Below are 26,895 nucleotides of genomic sequence, written 5' to 3' on the forward strand. Positions count from 1 at the left end.
CGAAGAAATAAAGATTTGGATTAAAATGACAAGGGATTTGGCTCTCAAAATTGAGTTTGGATGTTGTCGTGAAGAAAAAAGGTCGGGTTACATGCCGGGCATGTAATTGATGGTTTTAGACATGTGAAGGCTAATCTTGACCATTTAGTTAATTGGTTGTGCGTGCAAGATTCTGTAGCTTGACATGTGACAGCATGCAACTTAGTTGCCGGTATAAATTTTATACCGCAAGACCTGAATTGGATATTAATTTATTAAATGTATATATCTCTGAGTTGAAGGTGTTTTCTAGTAGCCATGGCAATCATTTTACTATAAGCAATGTTTGAAATACAATTGTCTCGTGGGTAGGTTCACTTTTTTTGAAGAATATACTTTATAACTTGCGATGTAAACTGGGCATGTAGTTGTTTTCGTGGTAGTTAAAATCCTGATTTTAATCGTAAAATCCCACAATTTTGTGATTCTGCTTTTCCTCAATGATTAAGAGTATACATAGAATCCTATTTTGGTGGAATTGCCTTTGTTAACCGTTGAATCGTATAACTTACGATCTTTGAAACGTCTCTGCAATTATTCTTATGAGTACATTTAAATATATATAAGTATTTGATGTGTCATTTAAGGTTTTAATTTTCTTTCTTGTGAGCTATTTTTATGAATTGAAATTTACGGAAGTATTTCAAGTGATTTAATGCTTTAATTTTCTTTCTTGTATGTATTTATATGAATATAAACGAGTTTTATGAATTTTGTATAATCTTACTATTAGTGTCATGATTCCATGATTTATGATTTTACTTCCACTTCCCGATTTTACGTAAAACTCGATTTAACTACCTTGGATGTTTCATTTTAAATATGAAATTATGTTTTGGACTTGGGGCTATATGTTGTTTAGGATTTTGTCATATTTTGTGTTATCTTCTTCCAGAATAAAATAGGCTTATATTCCGAGTTTGGTTATTTTGGGTTTATATGTTGAACATCAGCATAAACAATTGATACTATACCCCACAGCATTGTGATTTTCTTTTCTTTTATTCTGCTTGGGCAGCTTAAACCCTTATTACAGGAGTACCGTCGGCGTATTGGTCTATGTAACCATTATTATTATTATTATTATTTTAATATTTATTTTAAATGACCATTATTCTCATTCACTATTCACTGGTTTCTTTCTGGTATGGAACAGTATCAATATTCCAACTAAAGTCCTAGTTATCGTTGTATATTCCAGTTATTGGGTTAAACAGATTTTGTATGTTATTGTTCATGGTCTATGGGATTCACATTGACTGTCTTCTGCAGGAACTCAACTCTGATTGGCAACGAGCAGCAACAAGCTTACTTGTTGCGATAGGGTCACATTTACCTGACCTTGTAAGTTATTCTTTTTCGTTGAACTATCATGGATGTAGGCATTTTTAGTATCATGTTTTTTTAGTTCAATAGAGAAAGGAAAAACAAGGTTATAGGTCTAGAGGCAGACAAGACAAAGGGAAATATGATCAAAAGAATGAAGCCCTATATTCTCTTTGATTTCTAGTTAAATAAATCTAACTAGAATATCATTTACAAGCTCCATAATTCATTTTATCTCTTGATACATGTAATGCTCTCTCATGGGAATCAATCCTTTTTCATATCTGTCTTTCTTATGTGTTCAAATAATTTCTTCATACTCTTCCTTTTGTTTCAAAATTTGTAACTATTTGTTAACACTCTGGTATCCCCTTCATTTTAATTTCACCAGATATACTACTTGCTTAATTTCACCGGAGTATATTTTATATATACTTATTTTGTCTGTGCTTATCCTAGTTTTCCTTGAATTTTGAGGTTGTTCTCAGTTTTGTCCTTAATCTTCCTTACCCTTGAACTGGTGCTGCAGGTGATGGAAGAAATTTTTCTTCATTTAACTGGGACAAGTTCAGCATTACAGGCTATGGTTCAAATCCTTGCAGAATTTGCTTCTAGTAGTCGTCAGTGATTAAATTTTACAGTTTTAAAGATATCACTTTTTTTTTAATCTGTGTGGGTGGGGAGAAAGGTGGTTTCAAATTCTGTGGTAAACACTGATGCATTTTATTTTTTTCTTCTAATTTCTGAATCTAATACAGCCTTGCTGTTCATTCCACGCTGGAAAGGCGTACTTTCACGAATTTTGCCAATTCTCGGAAATGTGCGAGACATGCACCGGCCAACTTTTGCAAATGGTGTGGTGATTTCTCTGTCACTTTCTAGATGGATGTGTAACATGCGATATTATCTTCGATTGTGTGCTGATTTGTCAAGAACTGGTTGAATTGTCCAAGTTGCCTTGCTTGCTGGTGAAATAATTTTTTTATTGTAAAAAATTTCAGACCATATAGGGTAGACACATTCTAATACAGATAAAGAAAATGCTGAGTAGTATGAAAAAGATTCTTTGCACTTAAGGTGTAATTGCAAATGAATGAGTTTGATTTTCTGTCCACTACAGTTTTTCTCTACCCATTATTTCTATTTAGTCTCTTCACTGACCTCTCATACATTCATACCATTTACATGATACTAAATATTAGCAAAGCTGCACTGGTAAAGTGTGAAATGAACTGATCACAATCAGTTAAATATAGTCATGCACAAGGAACAAGGTAAAAATCTTACAAATTTTTCAAATGACAGTGCACTTTGTAGTTTCTGAAATTTTAAAATGAACTTGACCAAGGAGAATGGTAACATCTTGTGATGTAATTGACCGTTAGTAGAGTAACATCTTGATTGAATGGTAAAGTTTAGTAGGTGGGAACAATTTTGTCTCCATGGTTTTGGAGCAAGTATGCTTGAAATCAAGAATTTGCCAGAAAGCGACAGAAACAACGAGAAAATGTGTGTGCGAGTGAGAAAAACTTATGTTTCAGTTAACTATTAAATGATAGAAACTAACTAAAGTGTAGATTCAGTCATATTCGAGAGAATCAAACTCAGATTCCTAACTAACAGCAAGGTCATTTAGATTGATAGCTGAGGATAACTGAATTAGTATTTCTTGAACAATATCAGTTTGGGAAATCTTGTTTTCATTGTACTCTATTTAAAATGCATTATAGGCTTAGTTTATAATGGTGGATACTGTGATATATCTTTACTGATGAATCATCATTGAAATAGTTTTTAGCTGTTTGCAAATGTACATTTTGTTGATTTATGATCCTTTTGCTATTATTCATACCTTCAATTATGTCCTCATTATTTGGTGGTGTGGGGATGGGGAGAAAGCTTTGGCTAACCTTTCTCAATGGTGTAATTTCCATCGATAGTCCAATGTATTTAACTCATCTTTTGTTATTGTTTTCAGCATTCAAGTGTTGGTGTCAAGCTGCTTGGCAATATAGTACAGATTTTCCTTCAAATTTACCTCAAGATGGTGATGTCATGTGAGATCAGAATCAGTCTTCTAGTTGATTTTCTGATTCATGGTATTAAATTTCCTATTTTTCATGTCTGAGGGTGAAAGATATATCTATGTAGTGCAGGTCATTTCTAAATTCTGCTTTTGAGCTTTTGTTAAGAGTTTGGGCAGCTTCACGGGACCTAAAGGTTTGCCACCATATCACATTTTGGTTCTGTGTTTGTGCTTATACAGTCCTCTATTATTTTTTTGTATCTTCTTTTTCTACTGATTTTTTTGCTTTCTTTCATTGATACCCTAGTGCGAAATCTAACTCCCTGTCCATATTTGATCCGAAGTGATTTTTCAATAAAAATATATTCTATATCTTCAGAATGATATTTTCTTTGCACCGAGTTAAGAAATTTGTCAAGATATTAGAGTTAGTTGGGTATTAGTGTAATTTTATACTAGTTGTTCTTGTATTTGATCTAATTATCAGTACCAATATCAATATTAGCTAGGTTAGAATATTATGACACGTTACATCTATCAATCATATTTTTTATTTAGTACTATTCACTTTGCCTCATTCACTAACCCTAATTATTACTATGAATATCGATATCAGTTTTGGACTTCATACCACATTCAATCTATGAAATATATATTTTTAATTTATTGCCATTTACTATTTTCTCTCTTTTTCTTTTTGCACTTATAAGCCTATAATTCTCACAAAAGTAATGTTCTCCTTTTTTTATTTTCTTACATACATGGTGTGTTAAATGCATTTTACCTCAAAGTTTTTGGTTTAACAGTTGATATGAAGCACAACTTCAAATAAAACTACTCAATATAAATTGAGTTTCTAAACTCACTGTTTTTATAGTTGAATGATTGAAGATAAGTAATTTAACATATTACTTAGATGATCTATTTACCTATTTTAGTGCTCTCATGTATTTTGGTTATTTCAATTTATTTGGATATAGGTTCGTGTAGCATCCGTTGAAGCACTTGGACAGATGGTTGGTCTCATAACACGTACGCAATTAAAGGCAGCCTTACCAAGGCTTGTTCCTACGATATTGGATTTGTAAGATTGATCTGCATATTGCTTTAGACAATAAACTTAGTTTCTTGCATGCTTTGTGGTGGGAAAGCATTTTGCTTTGTAGTTTTTTAATGAGTGCATTATAATGAGACTAAAATATAGACGATACTTGAAAATAAACATGTATTGCAGTATAAATTCTTATTGTTCTATTCTATTGTCAGGTATAAAAAGGATCTCGACGTTGCTTTTCTAGCAACATGCAGTCTCCATAATCTGTTGAATGCCTCTTTACTGTCCGAAAGTGGCCCTCCTATGCTTGATTTTGAGGTAATGTATGCTATAAAGTTATTTTTAAAGGTTATTGGTATGTTGAATTTCTTTATCCTACAACTAGGTGAAGTTTTAGGGATACTTGGTTCATGATATTTCATTAAAGGGACATTGAGTGGATTTGTATATTGCTCATGGTTCATGTGCAAGGGCACTTGCATGAATCGGCGTGTTAAACATAAAATTGTTCTTACACCTTCACCCAGAAGCTTAACATTTTGGAGCCTGCCTCCCGAGAGGTCACTTGGTTGCAGACTTGATCTTGCGCCTCGAGGTACTCGGTTTGAGACTTGGGCACCGAGAGAAGCTTAACATTTTGGGACAGTTGGTTTATGACATTAAGTAGTTGCTTTATAAGTAGTTTCTTTATCTATGGCTTGCTGGAACTAATCCATTGAATATTAAAATAAAATTGTCGGTGCTGTGCAGGATTTGACTCTTACTTTAGGGACACTTTTACCTGTGGTATCTATGAATAGTGAAAGCAAAGACCAAGCAGATTTCTCTGTGGGATTGAAGGTATTAGTATCAGTTTCAATTGTTGGAATTGTTTTAGATTTTTGTATAGTAACTTCTGTAGCACTTTTTATTACAAAGTTACAGTGTCACTACTAGGTTCCAGTCCTCACTTTTTAATCCCTTGAATTCGATGGTGCATGTCTCTGTAGTGTCTATATGTTATCTTTCATTTTTGTGTATTCTTTCTGAGATTTAGCCATTATTTATTACAATTGTTTCCTAGAGTTCAATTCCAATAGGAGGCATATTGATTAGACTTTTTTTGGGTGCTTTTTTGCAACGAAAGTGAAAGGTGATTGTGGTTGATAGGTCGGTTCACTTGGTCATTATCATTTTCTGGAGATTGTCGTTGTCTGCAGTTTTGGTGTATTTGGCTAGTTTGATGTTATAATCTTTAGGCCGAATTTCTTGTTCTGATTTTGGAACAGAGATGTCTTCTTGAATTTGTTATTATGGATTAGAAGGAATAAGCTCATCTAAAACAAGTTTGCTCTAAAGTGAGCAAGTGTTCATTCGCCCTTAAATTTTACTGTGTTGAGATCCGAATGCATTTTAGAATCAAAGGTGCGCATTGGGTCCGTCCTTGCTCACTTTAGAGCAACCTTATCTCAGTTAGATGACATGATTTCCTCAGGGTTTGGCTATTTGACATCTGCAGAAGGTATGGAGACCATTTTGAGCTGATAATTCTTTCCTTCGTTCTTTATGTTTTTGTGGAGGGTTGTCTTTGAATCTGTACTAGTAGTCTCTCTTCCATTGATATTCTTTTGGATAATGTTTCACTTAGTTGACCAAATAAGGGTGTATCTTCATTTAATTTAAAGTCCACCTTAATAGTGCGAACCCACATAAATTCAAGGGTGGATGCAACTTTACTCTGTTCACGTTGGAGGAGCTTTTTCCTTTTATCCAGAGATGAGGTCAAATTTATTTGATATAATCATGTATGGCAGATGTATAATGAGGTGCAGCATTGCTTTCTGACAGTAGGCTTGGTGTATCCAGATGATTTGTTTCTGTTCCTTGTAAATGTAAGTATTTGCAAATTTTAAGTGTATCTGTATAAATGATAACATTCATGGACTATTTTATCCGATGCTGTTAGATTCCCGGTTTAGGTCGGAGACTAATAAATGTTCCGAATAAGGGAGTTTGTTACATTTGCTAATGTGGCCAGTTTGTTAGAAGGGAACGACAGTTATATGAAGAAGAGCAATAGCAAGAGGGAATGTTATTCCTTATCGTCTCTAGTTTATATCTTCTGCCAATTCCTCTACACCATAAGATTTTGACGAGAATATGACCCCATTTCTAGCCTCCAAAATCTTCAATTTTGAGGAGGGCATTTCGTTTTTTACCTTTCTTAAGACTCTTTTTGTCCTAAGAGAAAATGGTTGATTCTTATTCTGTTTCCTTTAATGTGATGTGACATTTTGCTTCTTTTGTCTTTGTTTCCAGAAATGTAGGCTGAAGGAAGAAACATCGTCCTTTGGTGCACTTTGTGTTTTGAAACATCTTTTACCAAGGTTTAGTTTTTGTTTCTAGGTCGTGATGATAATTATTGGTAAATATCTAGTCTCAGCAGCTGACCTGCAATTTTTGTTTTCCGTAGGCTATCTGAAGCTTGGCATAGTAAAATACCTCTACTGGTCGAAGCTGTAAAGTCTTTGTTAGAAGAGCATAATTTAGGTGTTCGAAAGGCACTTTCTGAGGCAAGTCATTGACCATTTACCTTTGTTGATCCTTTTTTTTTTTTTTAAATTTAAAAAAAAATAATAATAGCAAATTGTTACTCAAGTAATTTTTTTTGTCTTCTGTCTTCCTCATTTGGCAGTTAATCGTGGTTATGGCTTCACACTGTTACTTGGTTGGTTCATCTGGAGAGTTGTTCATTGAATATCTCATACGTCATTGTGCTTTAACAGATAAAAATCAGAGTGATCTTGATAGCATACCAAATAAGAGAATAGAGGTACACTTCCCCCTTGTTTCCGTCCTTAATTGTTAGTGAGGTAAATTTCTTTGAATTTCTGGGAGTTCTTTTTATTCAGTACTATACAATATTGTTCATTTTTACTTTGGAGTAAGGTTGTCAAACAAAGGTAACTCCTAGAGTTGTACTGGTTTATGATTCAGGTATGAGAATTGTGTTAACTTGATTACAAAATTGTCTGTGAAAGCTGTGGTAGACTTGCATAGGTTCGTATAAACTCACATTGATTCACAATTTTGAGGATGGTTGAATGAGTCACAACATAATGATTTCTCCCTAGACATGTCTGAAATGACACTGGCTCAGTGTTCTTTAATAAATATAATTGCAACAGTTAAATTACAAGTCTCTTTAGTGTAGAAAACATTAACCTCACAGTTGTAGAGCTTCGGCTTATGCATCTAATATCCCAATATGAACCCGTACACTAAGGAGGCGGTGATACTGTATTGAGCCTCAACTCCATAGCTCCTAGACGAAACGAAGTCATAGAAGAAATTATGAACAAGCCCGTTGTTTCTAGTTTGCAATGAACCCGGCAGGTTAACAAGGGAAACCTACCAAGCTAAATCCATCACCAACGAGGGAAACCTAGAGCTATCATCCTGCACTCCCGAATTTTGAACCTAGTGATACATTAATTTGGAGCTTGTTATGCCCTTTTCTTAATGCTGTGTTGTGAACGTATCTTATGATTTATGAATTGGACTATCAATTTTGAATGCTATGCTTGTTATTCTGGTCAGGTCTAGTCCTATGAAAATATTTTGCTTTATTATATTGTGTGTTGAATATTTATTTGAAACACCCCCTCTGTTTCTTTTTAGTTGTTGTTTTAAGACTTTTTACACATAACAAGACAACCAATAAATTGTTACTCTTGATAGAACTATTTATCCTTTCCCTGTAATGCCCTTAATAATTTATCATGTCATTTCATCTATTTCTCATTCTAAAATAAATAACTAAGGGTATTATTGACAAAACAATAGTTAATATTGCATTGAACTTTCAATATGACAACTTAATAGGAACAAAATTTTGTCTGCAAATGAGACAATTAAAAAGGAATGAAGGGTGTATACTTTACGGAGATTCCACAAGTTTATGTAGACTCTCGAGTTTGGTAACCTTGTTTTGGAGCTCGATCCAATTTTTTTTTTAAGAACATTGACATATTTGGTTATTTTCTTGGATATAGTAATCCTCTTTGCTTAATTGTTTTATGCATTTATGGGCGTTTTCTATATGATGTCATTCGGAGGCTCCTTGTTTTGAACCTCTTTCACTTTCTAGTATCTTTTATTCTTTTTATTTTAATGGTTACACTAATCTAGTTTTTTTGGTAACCTCCAGTTTATTTGTTTTTCCTTCAAAATGAAATTTATTCTTTAACCAAAAACAAATAATATAAAATAAGATCTGTATAGTACTTCCAAGCTCTTATCTATATCGCAGGCCCCTAACTCTTTGTTGTTCATGTTTTTACTTTTCAGATGAAAATTGGAGCAGTTACTCCTGGTGAGTTACGAACAGTTTGTGAAAAAGGTCTCCTGTTGGTCACTATTACGATTCCTGAAATGGAGGTTAGTTTTATTTTCTTTACCGATCAATTTTGTGGTTGTGATTTCACAAGTTTACTGGGTCCTATTATTTCTTTTAGTATCCTATTTGCTATTTTGCCAAGGAAAATGTCTTATATTGCTATTGGACTTTCAGCATATCCTTTGGCCTTTTCTGTTGAAGATGATTATACCACAGACTTACACTGGTGCTGTTGCCATGGTAAAAGTGCTATATCTTGTATTTTTATTCTGCAGAAAGTCGAACCGAATACTGTGTTGCTTGATGTATTTTATCTTTTCACGTTGTACACACTGATGTTTTGATATTGCAGAGGTTTGACCTGGCAAATTTGAAGACAGCGTTTTTACTTTTACAGGTTTGCAGGTGTATCTCAGAACTGTGGCGGCATAGATCTTATGGTAGTGATATGTTAAGCGAGTGTAAAACCCGTCCTGATATTCCAACTGCTGAAGTAGGTTCTCTGCCTACAGTCTTTTTCTGTTTGAATTTTCTTAATTCCTTGTACACTCAAATCTCAACGGTACAAGGAAAGCCATTATTCCTTGCATTCAGCACATATATGATTAAATTATTTATGGTTGATATAGGAACTTCTTGCCCGTTTTGTGGTGCTCTTACACGATCCTCTAGCAAGGGAGCAATTGGCTACCCAGATTTTGACAGTGAGCTCATGTTATCCTTAAATACTGCACATATATTTTTTTTGAATTATTCTTTATTTATTCTCACATAGTTAAGTCCTTCAGCATGTTTTAAAAATCAATACTTGTTGGACTGGACCGTATAATTTTATCAGTGTTTTAATGATATACTAGCGTTTGTTAATCTATTATTAGCTTTTGTACATGTCTATTGCATAGTTTCCTTCCTGTTATTTGGAAATGCATTTTTCTCTCTCACGTTTTACTATCAATGAGTAAAACTAGATGAAGTAGCTTTAGTTTGCATACGAAATCTGCTTTTCAAAGCTTACGTAATATACTATGTGATCAATCTGTTAGTAATAGGACTCCTAAGGGCAAAAGTTATATAATATAACTAAATATTATTTAATTTATTCAATTAGTAACTGCTATCTGCAGATCTTCCATGTAACTGCTAGGTAGTCAGAATTATAAATATATTCTGAAAGGGAAAGATAGGGGATTGGGTATTTTCTATGTGGGTTGGTTTGGGAGGGACTAGGCTCTCTAATTCCTAGAGGTAGGTTACTTTTCTGCAGTTACTTTCCTGTATGAATAATAATACATCACGTGCATTCCCTTATTATTATGCAATAATCTCCCAAATACCATAGAATTATCATTGGTATTTATACATATCTGAACCAGTATATAACACAATCACAGTTTATTTTGAAGAATGCATTTCCTTAGATGACAAGTATATACATGTTTTTGTAGGTTCTATGTCTTCTGGCACCTCTATTTCCGAAAAATATAAATTTGTTTTGGCAAGATGAGGTAACAGTTGTGCTAAAAATTAATGTGTTAACAAATTGATACAATCTATGTTGAATGTTGAGCATCTGTCAAGTTTCTAGTTATAATTTTTTTTTGAAGTATATTGTGCTTCTGCAAATGAATGTCCAGAGTTTTCACATTATGTAGAAAAAATGATGGAAACTCGGCTTTGGTGGTTTGAGCATGTAGAGAATGACTTGTAGGTCCGTAATAAAGAGAGTAGATCATATTGAGGGTAGCCAAATCACCAGGGGCAGAGGAAGACCTATAAAAGGAAGAGAAACTATTAAGAAAGATCTAGAAATTAACGAGTTGGATATAGATATGATATATGGTAGAACTTTATGGTGTCATATGATCCATGTAGCCGACCCCACTTAGTGGGATAAGATTTGGTTGTTGTTGTTGAAGTCTTCACCTTCTCAGCTGTTAGCTGTGCATCTTTTAACATAAACTGAAATCGTGAAATTCATTTTGTTGCTGGGCTTTCTGAACCCGAGAAAATAACTCAAGGTTATGAGGAGTATTGTGGCCATGGTGTTGGATCTTCAACTGATATTCTATAAACTTTTTGGTCATTAAAGTTGGGTCTAACTGATCACAGGAAACTAACTCAAGGTTATGTGGTGTATTATGGCCATGGTGTTGGATCTTAATCTGATCTTTTATAAAATTTTTAGATGAGGTGAACATTTTAGGGGAACTAGAACCACTGCATAGTTTTGTTTCATGTTTCTGCATCATTCTGTAATTGTCACGACTCACGAGTCAGCAAAAAACTACATACTTTCATTTCATAATACAGTTTGTCATAATCTGCTATTTTTTATCAGTTCCTACTTACAATTTTGGGATGGTTATTATTTATCAAAATGTAATTAATTTGTGTTTTTGGTAAGTTCTAGATTCCAAAGATGAAAGCATATGTTAGCGATACGGATGACTTGAAACAAGATCCATCGTATCAGGATACTTGGGATGACATGATAATCAACGTAAGTTTCATTGACTTGTAAAGATACTGTCTTCCTCATTTTGAAGTGTTATCATTTTAAAGAACGGTAGTTCATGAAGTCAAATTTTCTCGTCTATGTGTGAGCTGGTCTTATTCATGCAGTAGCAGGGTCCATTAATTTATTTGCATTTGAAATATCTCTTCAATTAAATTGAGTGGACAGCAAAATAAAGATTTTGCCGAAGTGGTGAATCACTTCATTGCATATGTGTATTAAAAAAATTGAAAAATTGTAGATAATCTGATCTGGGCATCCAAAAGTAATTTAACTCAGTTTGTTGTCCTAGACATTATAACAATTGTGAAATTCAAACCTCTTCTGCCAGCAAGATATTTTATTGCATCTCTTTATTTTTGGGTTGCAGTTTCTTGCAGAATCTTTAGATGTGATTCAAGATGCAGATTGGATTATGTCTCTTGGAAATGTATTTGCCAAACATTATGAACTTTATACATCTGATGATGAACATGCTGCACTTCTTCACCGGTATCAATTCTCCAACCTCAAGCATGTTTTGGTAGATGCAAAAATGTGATACGTTAAATATTTCTTTTTGTTGCATGAGAAGCTGATTGCTTCTCAGTTCTTAGAATTTGGGTTAAATCTAACTCAACCACACAAAACTGACTTGTAAGGTGAGGGACATCGATCTCTTAATTCCTTTTCTCTCCATATCACTATTTCATGCGGGCGCTCTCGATTTCCTCTATCAATACAAACGAGATAGGAAAAAAATTGCCGGTGCAGTTTATGGTGTGACTAACTAGACTGGTTTGGGGTGACCGGTATTTTGTCAGTTTGTATGTCTTTTGTAACCAGTTTCCAAAATAGTGGTTAGAAGTGGTTGCTTAGGATTTTTTTCCACCTTTGACAATGAATCTAGATATTAAAAATAATAGATAAAGAAATAGTATAATTTCAAAGACAGGAGAATAGAAGCCATTTTTGCCATGGGTCTAATGGAGTAGGTTTTAGCCACGAACTCTCAGTGAAACTATCCGGTGGTGGCAAACAACGACATTGACCACATTAGGATCGCAGAAACTGGATCAGAGTTGCTGTCAGTAGCAGCAACAGTTGCTTGAAAAATAGTTTGGGGGTAGTTGGAAAGAAGATAACGGCCACAAAAAGAAGGCTTGAAGCCGGAAAACAGATGAAGCACGGTTTCTTGCATTTTTTTTTTCAATGGACAGTGGGTGGGTGTACTGGGTTTCATGGATTACGATTGTCTGTTGTTAGGATTGTCTGTTGTTAGGATTTAGATATCCAGTTTCCAAAAAGAATGTGATTAAATTCCTGTGTTGTGCAGTAGAGCTGTATTATTACACACACACACACACACACACTAAATTACAACAAATACAACGGTTAACTTATCCTATTTACTATATTTATATGATACTGTTTAACCACAACTGCCCTAATTTCATTATTTCTAACACTTTCATAAATAAAAATTTCGTCACATCTTTTTTGGGTATCTGGATCTAGATACCATGCTGAAAGATAACAGAAGTGAAAAACAGCTTTGGCAGAGAGACTATAATATAATATATGCAAGGTCCGGGGTTCGAACCCCGAACACCACCAAAAAAACATTATACCGTATAATCCAATAACTGCCCTATTTGCATTATATCTAAGACTTGTTTAAAAAAAATATCTAGTCATGTCTTCTTTGTGACTCTGCTAAAATATGTAATGAGTAGTACTGAAACACAACTGAGCATATAGTTTATATCAGCTTTCCTGTAGTTTTTTTATTTATAAAAAAATAAAATTAAAACTTGTACTTTAGGACTTATCTACCACATTTCTTGTATTTCGAATTCCAACTTCATTAGAATAACCTTGGATTTTCAAATTTGGTTTGATGCCGGCTGTCTGAATCTAAAAGCCTAGTATTTAAGATTGGAAAGAGTGTGAAAAATGATACTGAACTTTGACACAGATGCTTGGGGATTCTGCTTCAAAAGGTTAATGACAGAGCATATGTCCATGATAAAATGAATTGGATGTATAAGCAATCCAACATTGCAATCCCAACAAATAGGCTTGGTTTGGCAAAAGCAATGGGATTGGTAATTCAGTTTCCTTTTCTTTTTAACCTTGTTAGATATATTTTCCCTTTTCCATTGCTTTTTTTTACTTTTTTTGATAAGCCCATTGCTTCTTAAATTACTATTTTTGTATGAAGGTTGCTGCATCTCACTTGGACACAGTGTTGGAGAAGCTGAAGGATATTATAGACAATGTTGGACAAACCATAATTCAGAGGTTTATGCCAGACTTAGGATTGAGTGTATACACTTCTCTTTCCGAATTGGTTTATCAGTTCTCATTCTTAACCCAAGCTTATGCATGTAAAATTATTAGGGTCTGTTTAGTTTCTCATTCCATTTTCTGTTTTCTTTTCTAGTTTTCACTAATTACAAAAGGGAAATGTTAACTTGTGCCCTTGGGGCATAAGTCAAGGAACCAAAAGTAGAAGTTTTTCTTTGAAAATTGTGCGTTCAATGTCTTGAAAGTTTCAAAAGTTATCTTTTCAACATAAAATTTATTACTTAATTCTATTTTAAGTTCCTTAACTTGTGCCCTTAGGGCACAAGTTAACATGACCCATTACAAAAATGTTGCATTGTTTTTGCATTATTTCATGTTTTAAAAAATTTGTACGAAAAACAATGAAAACAACTTTTTATGGTAAAGCGGAATTTTTGTAATTAAAAAGTGAAAATGACATATGAAAACAAATAATGGAAACAGAAATCTAAACAGCCCTAACTTATTGACAACTGTTTATTTTTTTAAAATCTTCTCCGTTGTATACTTCATTCTGGTTTGAATGTTTCTGAACCTTTACTTGCTATGGTATATTATGCTCTTGTGTTTGACGAAATTATTAGGATCTCACTATCTTAGTTTCTGAAACTTTTAATGTTGGATGTTCACAGTTTACATATCTCATATTATAGGACAGAACATCAAGTGTGTCTGTGTTAAACCGTATAAGATAAAGATGCCCCACCTTTTGGAATATGTCAAGAAAATAGTAACTTGATAGGAATTGGTATCTAGTTAGACAAAAATAGTTATAATTTATAAACCCCCAGTTATACAGATCTGAATTAGTTACAAAGAATGAAACAAAGATCAAACTTGAAAAATTCTAGATTCTACAATGCCGACTGACGTGACTGGATGCTTTTTACCCTTCCCTGCCTTTGCTCCCTCCTTCCCATGTAGGGAAGGTCGTTACAACCCAAATCCTTATTCTGCCTTGTCTCTTATATCCCAAATGTGGTCTACGACAGGAGTTTTTAACGTAACTAAAGTTTGTATATCACTGTAGTATTGGTGGAGTATTCTATCTGTCATTGATTAAACAGATATTGGAAAGAGAGAATGGATATGCATAAATCTTCCTAACGAGAAAAGGAAATAAAGAATAAGAATAATATGATTTTAGACTCTTCAATGTGCTTTCTCTCCCTTTATGCAGTGCTTCTAACCATTCTTCCCTTGCTTTCCGTTCCCCTTTCCATTTAGCTAACAAGGTTATAACCTAAATCCACATTATGTCCCTTACTCATATTGTACTTAATGTCTTAAGTTTCTATTCCCCACCCTTCCTTCAAAACTTCAAAGAATGGATCTCTTTCCTTTTCCTTTTATAAGATTCAATTAATTCAGAATTTATCTGACCTATTTGTAGATCAATATATGCTTTGGTTGAACAATCACTTAATTTTCATCAGAACTTGACAATAGTGTAGACAAAAAGGAAAAAGTTCCTTTGGTTGAACAGTCATTTAGTTTGTATTCAAACATGGCAAAAGTGCACCCACAATGAATGGTCATATTTTTTTCCGACATTGAATATGATTCAGAACATGTCTGACCTGTTTGTAACTTTTTTCATTTGCAGGATACTGTCATTGTTCTCTGATAGTTACAGAACAGTAGAGTCTGATGACATACATGCTGCCTTGGCTTTAATGTATGGTTATGCGGCAAAGTATGCCCCATCATCAGTTATTGAAGCCAGAATAAATGCCCTTGTTGTAGGTTATCTTTTCTCTATGCTATTGATTTAGTATTTGCAGGAATGTCTATCTATTGCGCCATTGCTTTATTTTGTGATTGGAACGTTCACAGTTTTATTTTTAAATACAGTTTTGATTTTGATGTATGATGTACTAATAGATTTTTTAAGACCAATACAAGAAAATACGCAATAGATTTTGAGGAAAAAGGCAACTAACTTTATATATTATTACTGTTTTCCCGATAATGAAAACAGTTTCATGAGGTGTTACCTTATTCTTTAATGAAGTTTGGAGATGCCATTCTTTGAGCGGGAGGGTGTGTATGGGATTGCATAGTTGAGCGAGGAAGTAGGAAGTTAGTTAATCAAATATACGGCATGAAGAATCCATGGTGACCGGTGCTTGTGTTTTGACGATGATGACAATCATTGGTTATAGGTTTTATTTGTTGCTTCCACATAAAGAAGTTGTTGTTGTCTAATTCTTCTTAAATAGAATGCAAAAATGGGATAGGTGCTTGTTCTTCCATTGTGGAGGATGTATTCATTGGCAGTGGGGAAATGACTTGAGTAGTGTATGATTCACCAAAAAGCTTGCTAATGTTGGAGGCGGAGGCAGTGTCCATGAGTAGAGTGGTAAAGGACTCACTAGAAGGCTCAATGATGGTGGTGGAGCAGATGGTGCAAAATGTTCAGAATCTATGGAAATGGTTCAGAACCAGTCTTTGATACCATTTTGTAAAAAAGTATATATAGAATCTGAGTGAGGAGAAGCTCAGAGTATTAAGGATTTGAGAAAACTGAATTCTGATTATGTCTTGTGAAAGAGGGTGTACAAATGATATTTATTTATGCGAGCTTGAGGGTTATCACAACTCTGTAATAGTAATAAACCTCTGTCACAGTTACAAGTATATCCAACCTAAAAATAGTTTATAGAAAGATCTTAAATAACTACTGACAGCTGCACTAAAAGCTTCTAGCTAGACACTGAAGTTTGCTACTAAGAGATACATGGTTGCTGTAAAAACTAATAACTTTTGTCTGTATGTAGTGTAAACAATCTCTGAAACAGTTTTGATTGGTTTGTAGTTTAAGAAAAGATAATAGGAAATAGTCTGAAACCAACCCTTTTTGCTCTCTTTAAGTGGTGAATCATGAGAACACTGCTATGTCACTTTGTTAAAATATTTGTTGTTATTTGTAAAGCTGATTTAGTCGTATTATTTATTCGTGGACAGGGCACCAACATGCTCTCAAGGCTTCTTCATGTGCGTCACCCTATAGCAAAGCAAGCTGTAATCACAGCGATTGATTTACTTGGTTAGTTATCATGTTTTCATATTTTAATTATTATTGTTTCTCATTATTGAAAAAACCAAGTCCCACATAAATTAAAGATAAGGCCTGACTAGAGTTTATAAAGAGGTAACCCTCACCTTACAAGCCGGTTTTGTAAGGATGAGTTAGGCACAATATAAAAACCTAATATGGTATCCTACCATTTTTATCCATGCACCAAGCCCAATAGAGTTGGGCGTAAGGGGTTTTATTGGAAAAACCAAGTCCCACCACGTAGATTAAAGATAAGGTCCGACTAGAGTTTATAAAGAGAGGCTCCTCTCACCTTACAAGTTGGTTTTGTAAGGATCAGTTCGTCCCTATATAAAAAACTAATACATCAAAAGGGATTGCTAGAAAACCATTTTTTGAAAATGAACATTTGTGAAACAGTGTTGTCAAATTTGGCCATGTCTTTATGGAATGGAAGATTTTGTGCTAGCCAGCATAGGGTGCAACGCCTATTATATCCACCATAGGCCGCAACACCATGTTCATATGGAGAATTTGGCCATGTCTTTATGGAATGGAAAATTTTGTGTTAGCCAGCATAGGGTGAAACACCTATTATATCCACCATAGGCCGCAACGCCATGTTCATATGACGAATTTTTGGTGGTCCCCATATTCCGCTATCTACCATTGATAACACTGATGTGAAATTTGTGTTATTATTTTGCCCTACAGTAAAAACAATAAATATCAGAGTTATGCGATTGCTTCTCATTGAAAGCGAGCTGCTTCATGTCTCCATTAAAACCTTGGTGATTTTGCACAACAGTCATTGTTGTTCATATCATTAAACAAGTTATCTTCCTTGTATTGACGCATGTTGGGGTTGATTAATTGTTAAATTTATTATTATTATTATTATTATCTACTTTAGATTCTCAATGAGCCTAAGATCTAACCAGGGGAAGCTAGGTTTTTAAAAACAGATGGTTTCTAGAGAAGATCTTCTATAAATGTTTTTGTTTTTGTCTTGCATAAATAGTGGGCTATGTTTGACAACAAGCAGATGAATTATTTTGAGCAAGCAATAATGGTAGAAGAACTTAATACAAAGAGGCCTGCTAGTTCAATCTTGATGGATCTATCAAAAGTTTTTACACTTCAGTTGCATTCAAGATGTATCCGTGGGTAACTTGAATTGCTGCCATTGTCTTATGTGGTTATAAAATTAAACCACAGCTCCTGAGCAATCACGAATTCAAGATAAAATTTGCAGCATCGTCATGTTATCTTCTTGAGTTTTAGAAGCTAGTTTCCTGTTTGCTTCACCTCTTGTTGAGAGTTCACCAGAACTTCATCAAAGTTCAGGGTTGATATTGTCCTGATATTTGTGTGCATGATGTAATTCTGATAATGCAGGTAATGCTGTCATTAATGCTGCTGAAAGTGGTGCACCATTTCCATTGAAAAGAAGGGACCAATTGCTTGATTATATTTTAACTTTGATGGGGCGAGATGATAATGATGGTTTTGTTGATTACAATGAACTCTTGCGTACTCAGGTATATAAAATGTTGCAAAATGAGTACTTGTGTTTAAGGTGAAGTCACTTGTCAATTTATGCTGATAATATTTTAACTTTTGATTTTTTTAATATTGAGGCTCTTGCGATAAGTGCCTGCACTACATTGGTCACTGTAGAGCCAAAACTAACGGTTGAAACCAGAAACTATGTGATGAAGGTATGAGCTTTTATTTAGCTGTTGAATGTATTTACAAATTTTCAGCTATCTAAGTTTTCTGGTGAATTTGACAGGCCACATTAGGGTTCTTTGCGATACAAAATGATCCAGTTGAAGTTGTTACTCCCCTTATAGACAACCTGATCTCTCTTTTATGTGCAATTCTTCTCACTGGGTAATTTATTTAAAAACGTCACATTATTCTGCTTAAGTTTTGTGTTTATTTCCATTGCTCTTGTCAAATGATTATTTTTTATTTCCAAAAAAAGAATTGTTGCTCTTTGGTTCGCATTTACGTTCTGGGCCATAACTTTTGCAATTCATTGTTTGCTTATTATAAATATAATATTCTATCCTTCATCTTTCTCTTTCTAAATATACCCATCACTCAATTAATTTATTAATTTTTTTTTTAGCTTTCTATCACGTCACCCTGTGTGTATAAACTGTAAAGGTGTTTTTTTTTTTTTCACCTGTACTAATTAGTAAATACATAATATTTAGTGGAGAGGATGGAAGAAGTCGAGCAGAGCTGCTAATGCTTATCCTGAGGCAAATTGATCAATTTGTCTCTTCCCCTGTTGAATATCAGAGGAAAAGAGGTTGCCTTGCAGTCCATGAGATGCTTCTCAAGTTTCGGATGGTTTGTGTTACCGGCTATTGCGCACTGGGAAGCCATGGGAATTCTGCACACACCAAGCAAATTGACCGCACACTATATGGGAATTTTTCTAAGCTACCATGTAAATATGTTCCATCAGAGAACTTTGAATTTTTTATTTTAATTATACTACAGTAGATATAACTATATGCCAGTTGTGTTGGGGTACCGATTAAGGGTATGGGTAGTTTGCATAAGGTCATAGGTATAAAACCTTATTGCCAATATTTGACACCAAATGGAAAATATTTATTTTGGTTTTCAACTTCCAGCTGCATTTGTATTGCCAAATCGGGAAGCTTTGTGCTTGGGAGATAGGGTAATAATGTATCTTCCACGTTGTGCAGACACAAATTCAGAAGTCCGAAAAATATCAGCGCAAGTAAGTACTTGTGTAGTTTTCTGAAATATTATAAGTTTTACAAAATACATGTTCTCTAGTTTCACTTCAAAGAGGAAATTTTCTCTTATTCTTAATTAGTCCATTTAATGGTTATGTTGTGCAGATTCTTGATCAACTCTTCAGCATTTCTCTTTCTCTTCCAAAACCACCTGGTTTGTCTGTATCTGCTGAAGATATAGAATTGTCGTACCGTGCTTTGTCTTCTCTTGAAGATGTAATAGCCATGCTGAGGAATGTGAGTTCATTGATCTCATTGTTTCTGCCTTTCTTGCATTTAAGCTGCTGATGAAGAAGAGGGCACTAATAAGATTTTGGTCCCAGAAAATGGGACAATTTCTGACATCATTCTCTATTTCCCTTCATTCAATAAAAACTGTGTTTTTAGTCCTTGGTGAGGGATAGGACTACAAACACATTTTTTGTTAGATGCAGGGCTAAGAATGAATAAAATTTAAAATGGGACAAATTAAAAAAAAAAAAATCATATTTTGAGGGACCAAAAGCATATTTAAGCCAAAAAGTTAAGACCTAAGTGTATGTGGTTTTTGTCAAAGTTGGATTTAGTCCTATAGGTATCGAGTGAGAAGTAAAGAAATACTTGGAATAGTGACTTTATATCGATGTTATGTTGATGCAAGTAATGTGTTGGATGTTAATGTTAATACAAAAGACAAAGCACCATTTATTATTCTTGTTTATACCAACTAATCCATAAGAAAACCAATTATGATATATAAGAAAATATGAAAACCAATATTATTAGATATTTAATTTTTTTAATTTTTTTATTTTTTTTATATATTATATGATAATGATGCTTTGTTCAGATATTCTAATATTTTTTATTTGTGTGTGTGTATACAGGATACCTCTATTGATCCATCAGAAGTTTTCAACAGGATTATTTCCTCCCTCTGCATTCTGTTGACAAGAGATGAGGCAATTGTCTTTCTTACTCTCCTTACATGTGTCTGTGTCTGCAAATTATATTTAACAACTTTGGTGACACTTGCATACAGCTGGTTGCTATGCTTCATGGTTGCTCAGTAGCTATATGTGATAAGATCAAACAGTCAGCTGAAGGAGCTATTCAAGCTGTTGTTGAATTTGTTACAAGGAGAGGGAGTGAACTGACAGAGATTGATATCTCAAGGTTTAAAGCATAGTTTATGTACCAATGTTGTGTTACTGGAGAAACTACCTTTGGTTATATCATATTTTTACCTGATAAATTTTCAGCGTTAAGTTATTGTGACATTTAATGTAATACAGGACAACACAGTCATTGATCTCTGCTGCTGTGCATGCAACTGATAAGCATTTGCGTGTGGAAACTCTTGGCGCTGTATCCTTTTTTTCCCTAAAATCTTAGATTCCATACTGTACCTAAATATCAACTAAATCACAGTTCTTTATAAAACATCGAGTCTCTTTTTTTGCCATTATTTTAACTTGTCGGAACAACAGAGTTCTCTGTATTGAGTGAAAATCATTAACCCCAGCCCAGCTCTTTCTAGCTGTTTGTCTCTGGTTATCCTTTACTATATAAAAAGATTGCTTGTTTGGCCGAAAGTACTAGTGCAAAAACTGTTTTTGACGAAGTCCTGGCTACTGCTGGAAAGGATATAGTAACGAAGGATATATCTAGGCTGCGTGGTGGATGGCCCATGCAGGATGCATTCTATGTAAGTCTGTTGTTTTTCAGTAATAAGCATATTTCCCCCTTTTAAATTTTAACTACAATTTATTTTCTCATAACAAGGATTATAATGGGTGTACAAAAGTATTCACTAGAATTTGGCATTGTCTATAATGCATGGATATGGGAATTGGTGTTGGATATGACACCTACTTAGAAAAAATATAATGATTTTTTTATAACAGATTACAACATCCACCAATATGTCAAAAAATATACATATCTAAAACTATCGAAAAGTGGAATGACTTTTTTTCCCATCATTTAACATGAATCTTTGATGTTTGTTGTGCAATGGAAAATTCTAATTAATTCCATTTGAAGTTGTTAGGACTTTGGTTGAAGATTATTTCTTTATGAATTCATTAAAGAGGGAATTTGTCTGTTTTAGTATGTTCCTTGCATGTTAAATTAAAATTATGGATATTGATCTAAAATTGGGAGTGTTTATGAATTAGGGTGTTATTAGAAGTGCATACAAAGGAAGGAGGGTACTAGAAATAGTAGAGACCATGTGGTTCATATCACGTGTTAATCATCTTCCCTACACTCCGATCTTGTATACAAAAGAATTAACAATATAGGTTACAACAATCAAAAGCATGAGTGTGTTAACTAATTGAAGTTTATTTAAAAGGAGACATTGACTTAAAGTGAACAATGTTCAACGATAATAAAAGCAAAGGTGTGGCTTTAGTAGAGGCAATGCAGGCCAGAGGCTGTGCAGAATTGATGAAGGCACATATGAATGATTAATTTAGGGGAACTATGATGAATGCACAAAACTCATGACTAGAGGACATGAACTTTCAAACAAAGACCCGGGAAATGCACATAACGGAAATGGGTCGAGAGGTCTCTTAAATTAGTGGCAGCAGCCACATACTGATGGTGGTTGGTCGACAGGACTACTAGCTAGTAGAGTTTCTGTTAGGACTTGGGACTTTTAGGGTTTCTGACTTGTACTTTTAAGGTTTGTCCGCTCCACATTATATGAACTCTTGTGCCAAGTTGAATATGAAATTGATAGGATCTAATATGTACACATAGGCCCAATTGTTCAAGGCCCACTTAGAGGGAGAGTTAGTTACACAAGAGAAAGATAGTGGAGTTAGTGATATAAAGGAATGAGAAGAGAGAGTAAGGGATATCTTTAATCATTTGTTCAGTTAGAACCTTAGGGTTTAGGCAGAGAGAGAAATGTCTCTTCTCTGAGGAGCTTTTGCTCGGTTACAGGGGTTATCTTCTGTAATACATCTATTTCCAATTCAATAATACAGTTTATTTATTTTCTTTGAATTCGGGTTCCTAATGCTTGAGAGATCAACCCTCAATGTGCTCACTTACAGGGATAAAATTAATCTTAAATCAGATCTTAATTATTGTATTTGTTGTAACAGAATATTTACAGAATTTCAAATAACTTCATATGATGTTTGTGTTTCATGCTGTCATCTGTGGCCCGACTTGAAGAATATATTTATAAAATATGTGATTCATGTAGCATATAAATGTTTGCAGGCATTTTCGCAGCACATGGTTCTGTCAGTGTTATTTCTTGAACATGTGATATCTGTCCTTAGCCATATTCCTATGCTTAAATGTGATGTAGACAGAGTTGAGGATAGCCAGGTCCACAATCATACAGAGGATGGCAAACTGGAAGCTGCAATTTTTGCTCTTACTGCTTTTTTCAGGTCTGTATGGTCAACATAATTCAAGTTTAAAATATCTAAATGATTTAACAGTTTTGAATCTTTCATTTGATGCAGAGGTGGGGGAAAAGTTGGAAAAAGGGCTGTTGAGCAAAACTATGCTTCTGTTCTTTCTGAGCTGATGCTGCAACTTGGAAGCTGTCATGGGCTAGCTTCCTCTGGTCACCTTGAACCATTGCGGTGAGGATTAGCATTACTATTTGAATGTTGACGTCCACATTTGTACTGCATTTCAAGCATGTGTTGTGGTTTGTTGTACCATAGACATATTAATAACAGTCTCTAAGCTTAACATTAGACTTATTAGAATATATAAATAATATCTTCTCATATCTTGGAGTAATTAAGGGTGTGTTTGCGAGTTGGTTTTTGAAGGGTTTTGGAGGGGAGGATTTTGGAGGGCCAAGTCTATATTTTGATGTATATTTGATACTTTAAAAAAAATTAAAAGAACAACATGATAGTATATGTTAATGTATATGAGTATATCATGCTGTTCTTTCAAATTTTGTAAAATATAAAAAAAAAAAAAAAATATAGACTTAGTCCTCCAAATTCTTCCTCTGCAAAACCCTCCAAAATCCAACTCCAAATACACTCTTGGAGTATCTTAGATTAGTATAAACATAGATTAGTAGTACTTTGTCGTTTGTGATAAAGCTAAACATATGTAACTCACATCAATATTAATTATGAGTATTCTTTATCCTCCCTTTCCTAAGACTACCACTACAACTTCACAAGAATATAACTGGCACTGTCAATGACAGAGACAATAGTTGTCAACAACAACACTACTACTAAGCCGTGTGCGGATATTTTGCCAACCGCCATGGCCAATTTGTGAAGGATGGCAGCGCCAAGCCGGTGCCATATGGCGGATTTTTGACATTCAGCCATGGTCCACCATCGATAACATTGCTACTAAGTACTAGCATACTCTAATATAGAGGGTTAATGTTAACTTTTTGATAGGAACTCAAATGAGAATTTGGGCCTAGATAGACAATTGGCTAATCAGTTGCACAAGCTCATTAGATGTAGATTGATGTTAAAATATAGAAAAGGAGAGGGAAATAATATGACGTGGCAGGGAGTGAGGGATGAGCAATTGGTGTGAGCAAATTCTGTTATAAGAGGAAGAATGAGAGAGAGGGAAGGGTATTTAGAATCTTTTCTGTTCGAAGCAATTTCGTTTGTCTTAGAGAGAGTCATCCCTTCTCTAAGAGGTCTAAGAAGTAGGATTACCCCATTCTACTGTAATTTTCCTTCTCCATAAATAATATATTCCGTTATTAAGCGTTTGCTGTGTTATTTTCTCCGTTGGGTTCTTGGTTTCTATCACCATTGTTGATTCTCTAATGATCTTAGGTAGATATTAAAATCTGCAAGAAAATCCCCAATGCAAATTTTCCCATTCTGCCCACCATTCTAATATGGTTTAGTTGGTTTCCCTAGGATGTTACTGAGGAAACTAAAGTCAGGGCTGTATGTCTAAGTAAGCATACTATGCACACACCTGCGCTTGTGAATTCCGTGTTTAGTTTGTCTTTTATCTCCTTGTGCAGGAATCTTCTGACTGCATTCCAGGCATTCTGCGAATGTGTTGGTGACCTTGAGATGGGAAAGGTAGTCAAACATTACATTTGCTCCATTTTAAGGATGTAAGATGGTTTTGTAAGCAAAACAATACAACAAATTATTTCTTTATTCAGATTTTAGCCAGAGATGGGGAACTTTCTGAAAATGAGAGGTGGATTAGTCTCATTGGAGATATAGCCGGATGCATATCTATAAAGCGGCCAAAAGAGGTATTATGTTTTCAAGCATACCCCTGTGTTAATAGATACATATCCAAATGAATACGAATTTGCATGACCAGACAGAAAATGCTGATAAGTTATTAGAGTAGTTTGATTATTGTACAATAAAAAATTGTAGATTTATGAGTTTGTGCATCCTTCATCTGCTGATAGTTTTGAAGGTATAACCCAACCGAGTTCTGGAAATTCTCCAAAAGCTTAATGCATTTAGTTTCATAAAGGAAGAGGCCGAAGCCCAAAAGCATTTAGGTTAGGTTGATTAAGTTCTTGACATTATATCATAAACAAAACTCCAACCAAGTGATTAGAGGATCAATCATCATTGCCTCTATTGCACTATAGGGTATGCATGTTGGTGTATGAATCAGAACCGTATTTCAACTGTGAGAATATACTATCCTAGCTGTCAAAAGCTTGCTGTGCATAATAATTATATCAGTTGGCTGTGTATTAATAAGTTAATGATACACAACCAATTGATATAATGGCCATGACTGTCCGTCAAAAACCAAAGAATATTAAGTATGCATTTAGGTAGTAATTTTACATTTCAGAATGTCTCTCAATAATTTAATTTACATTGTTCAGTTTTAAAGAATATGACGAACAGACTGTTTGATGTCATTGTTGAGAAAGCCTGCCCTCTAATAATGAAATGCAATGATTTTAAAGAATCAATTTGCTATTCCTAGGATAGGTTATTTACGTATAACTTCAGTGTTCTAATCATTGCTAATAAAACAATTACTTAAAATTCGACCTGGTTTGAATTAGCTTCTTGCTTGTGGGAGTTTCTCAATTAAAATAAATCTATGCTTACTGCTTACTAAGAGATCATATAAGCTTATAGATGTTTATAGAGAAGTTAAATACGAGAGGTTTCAAAACATTTGAGATTTAAAAAGTAATTTCTACTTATACAATATCAAACTCAGTTATTGTAACATTCTGTTAATATTTCTGTCCACAAGTATTTGTGTGGAAATTTATCCAAACTGGTTCTTGATGTTTAAGATGCCTTTTACATCAAAGCAAATGCCTGTTAGTTTGATGCTTAATCTGTAATCCAGTTTTTCTTCTCGATTAATGTATGAGGATGGCTCACTTCTGCATTTATAACCATCTTTCGCTATAAGAGAGCAGGCTCCTTCTATTAATTTTTTTTTAGCTCCACTCAGATACCTCCATATTTTCCTACACAATATTGACTAAACTTTTGTCTAAGGAGTACAATACATGCAAGAAATGCAGCTATCTTATCATTAGAGTTATTGCTGTTTTATTATTTCTTTGCGATTTTATGTGGCATTTGACATGCTTTATGATTCTCTAAATAATAAGATAGAAAAAGGCTTGTCATTAAGGATCATTTGTTTCTGTGAGGTTGCATGGTTGTGAACAGAATTGCTCCTAATTACTCATCCATCTCATTATAATTACTCATTTGAATTGTGCAAAACTCTTAGGAAGTCATTAGTTGTGTTGATTTTAATGATAAAATGAGTTATTTTTACTAAAATACCCTTATTATTAGCAGTTTGGCGGGTTGAGCAATTAATAAGTGTATATTAATGGAAAAAATGAATTAATTCTTCATTGGTAATATAAATGAGAAATAATTTGAGGTGTAGAAAAATTACAATTGAGACAGAGTGAGTATTTTGGTAAGACAGCTGTTTTCTCAGCATAAGAAAATTTTGACCAAGTTTTATGTCCTGTTAAAAACACAGATCCAAAATATTTGTCAATTTTTGAAAAGATCATTGGATCGACCCCAGAAATACCAAAGGGAAGCTGCTGCTGCTGCCTTGTCAGAATTTGTTCGTTATAGGTGCGTATAGAATGATATTTTGTATAAGTTGTCTACTGTTAATGTTGGAATGTTGTATTAAATAATGAATGTTTATGTGGAAACTACTGAATCTTTTTTGTATTGCTTCTTGTGACATTTAGGGCCCAATTCATGTTCCTTCTGTTTTAGGATAGCGTCCTTAGTGAGGCGTAGTGGCTCCTAAGTGCTACGCAAGATCGTGTAGCGTTGCAGTTTTGAGGAGCAGCCGTCGCAGCCTCTATGTTCAAGCCCCCCTATGAAAACATAATTATGCTTTCAATTTATAGTTGTTCCATGGGCGTGAGGGGTGTGATGAGATCCCTGTTATTCTACCCG

The 26,895-nt window shown here is 34.2% G+C and overlaps 1 protein-coding gene across 1 annotated transcript in view; it reads left to right on the top strand.

Moving 5' to 3' along the window:
- The window catches only part of LOC146910601 (ARM repeat superfamily protein), a 34,711-nt gene that overhangs the window by 2,042 nt on the left and 5,774 nt on the right, over positions 1 to 26,895 (top strand). Inside the window, exons 5-42 of the mRNA XM_085725592.1 lie at positions 1,312 to 1,383; positions 1,895 to 1,985; positions 2,124 to 2,219; positions 3,344 to 3,422; positions 3,522 to 3,585; positions 4,372 to 4,475; positions 4,658 to 4,763; positions 5,196 to 5,285; positions 6,239 to 6,316; positions 6,744 to 6,811; positions 6,898 to 6,997; positions 7,120 to 7,257; positions 8,775 to 8,864; positions 8,998 to 9,063; positions 9,221 to 9,316; positions 9,453 to 9,527; positions 10,269 to 10,328; positions 11,234 to 11,323; positions 11,709 to 11,830; positions 13,296 to 13,425; positions 13,542 to 13,621; positions 15,273 to 15,408; positions 16,634 to 16,715; positions 18,105 to 18,247; positions 18,347 to 18,427; positions 18,502 to 18,602; positions 18,932 to 19,170; positions 19,361 to 19,470; positions 19,595 to 19,726; positions 20,356 to 20,430; positions 20,511 to 20,644; positions 20,764 to 20,836; positions 21,045 to 21,176; positions 22,712 to 22,887; positions 22,963 to 23,085; positions 24,474 to 24,534; positions 24,621 to 24,716; positions 26,459 to 26,559. Of these exons, the coding sequence (XP_085581718.1) occupies positions 1,312 to 1,383; positions 1,895 to 1,985; positions 2,124 to 2,219; positions 3,344 to 3,422; positions 3,522 to 3,585; positions 4,372 to 4,475; positions 4,658 to 4,763; positions 5,196 to 5,285; positions 6,239 to 6,316; positions 6,744 to 6,811; positions 6,898 to 6,997; positions 7,120 to 7,257; positions 8,775 to 8,864; positions 8,998 to 9,063; positions 9,221 to 9,316; positions 9,453 to 9,527; positions 10,269 to 10,328; positions 11,234 to 11,323; positions 11,709 to 11,830; positions 13,296 to 13,425; positions 13,542 to 13,621; positions 15,273 to 15,408; positions 16,634 to 16,715; positions 18,105 to 18,247; positions 18,347 to 18,427; positions 18,502 to 18,602; positions 18,932 to 19,170; positions 19,361 to 19,470; positions 19,595 to 19,726; positions 20,356 to 20,430; positions 20,511 to 20,644; positions 20,764 to 20,836; positions 21,045 to 21,176; positions 22,712 to 22,887; positions 22,963 to 23,085; positions 24,474 to 24,534; positions 24,621 to 24,716; positions 26,459 to 26,559 (3,890 nt within the window). The remainder of the gene's footprint in view (positions 1 to 1,311; positions 1,384 to 1,894; positions 1,986 to 2,123; positions 2,220 to 3,343; positions 3,423 to 3,521; positions 3,586 to 4,371; positions 4,476 to 4,657; positions 4,764 to 5,195; positions 5,286 to 6,238; positions 6,317 to 6,743; positions 6,812 to 6,897; positions 6,998 to 7,119; positions 7,258 to 8,774; positions 8,865 to 8,997; positions 9,064 to 9,220; positions 9,317 to 9,452; positions 9,528 to 10,268; positions 10,329 to 11,233; positions 11,324 to 11,708; positions 11,831 to 13,295; positions 13,426 to 13,541; positions 13,622 to 15,272; positions 15,409 to 16,633; positions 16,716 to 18,104; positions 18,248 to 18,346; positions 18,428 to 18,501; positions 18,603 to 18,931; positions 19,171 to 19,360; positions 19,471 to 19,594; positions 19,727 to 20,355; positions 20,431 to 20,510; positions 20,645 to 20,763; positions 20,837 to 21,044; positions 21,177 to 22,711; positions 22,888 to 22,962; positions 23,086 to 24,473; positions 24,535 to 24,620; positions 24,717 to 26,458; positions 26,560 to 26,895) is intronic.

The sequence above is a fragment of the Medicago sativa genome, chromosome 7, assembly GCF_051527215.1.
Source record: "Medicago sativa cultivar Bolivia chromosome 7, Bolivia_mono, whole genome shotgun sequence".
NCBI classification, from domain to species: Eukaryota; Viridiplantae; Streptophyta; class Magnoliopsida; order Fabales; family Fabaceae; genus Medicago; species Medicago sativa.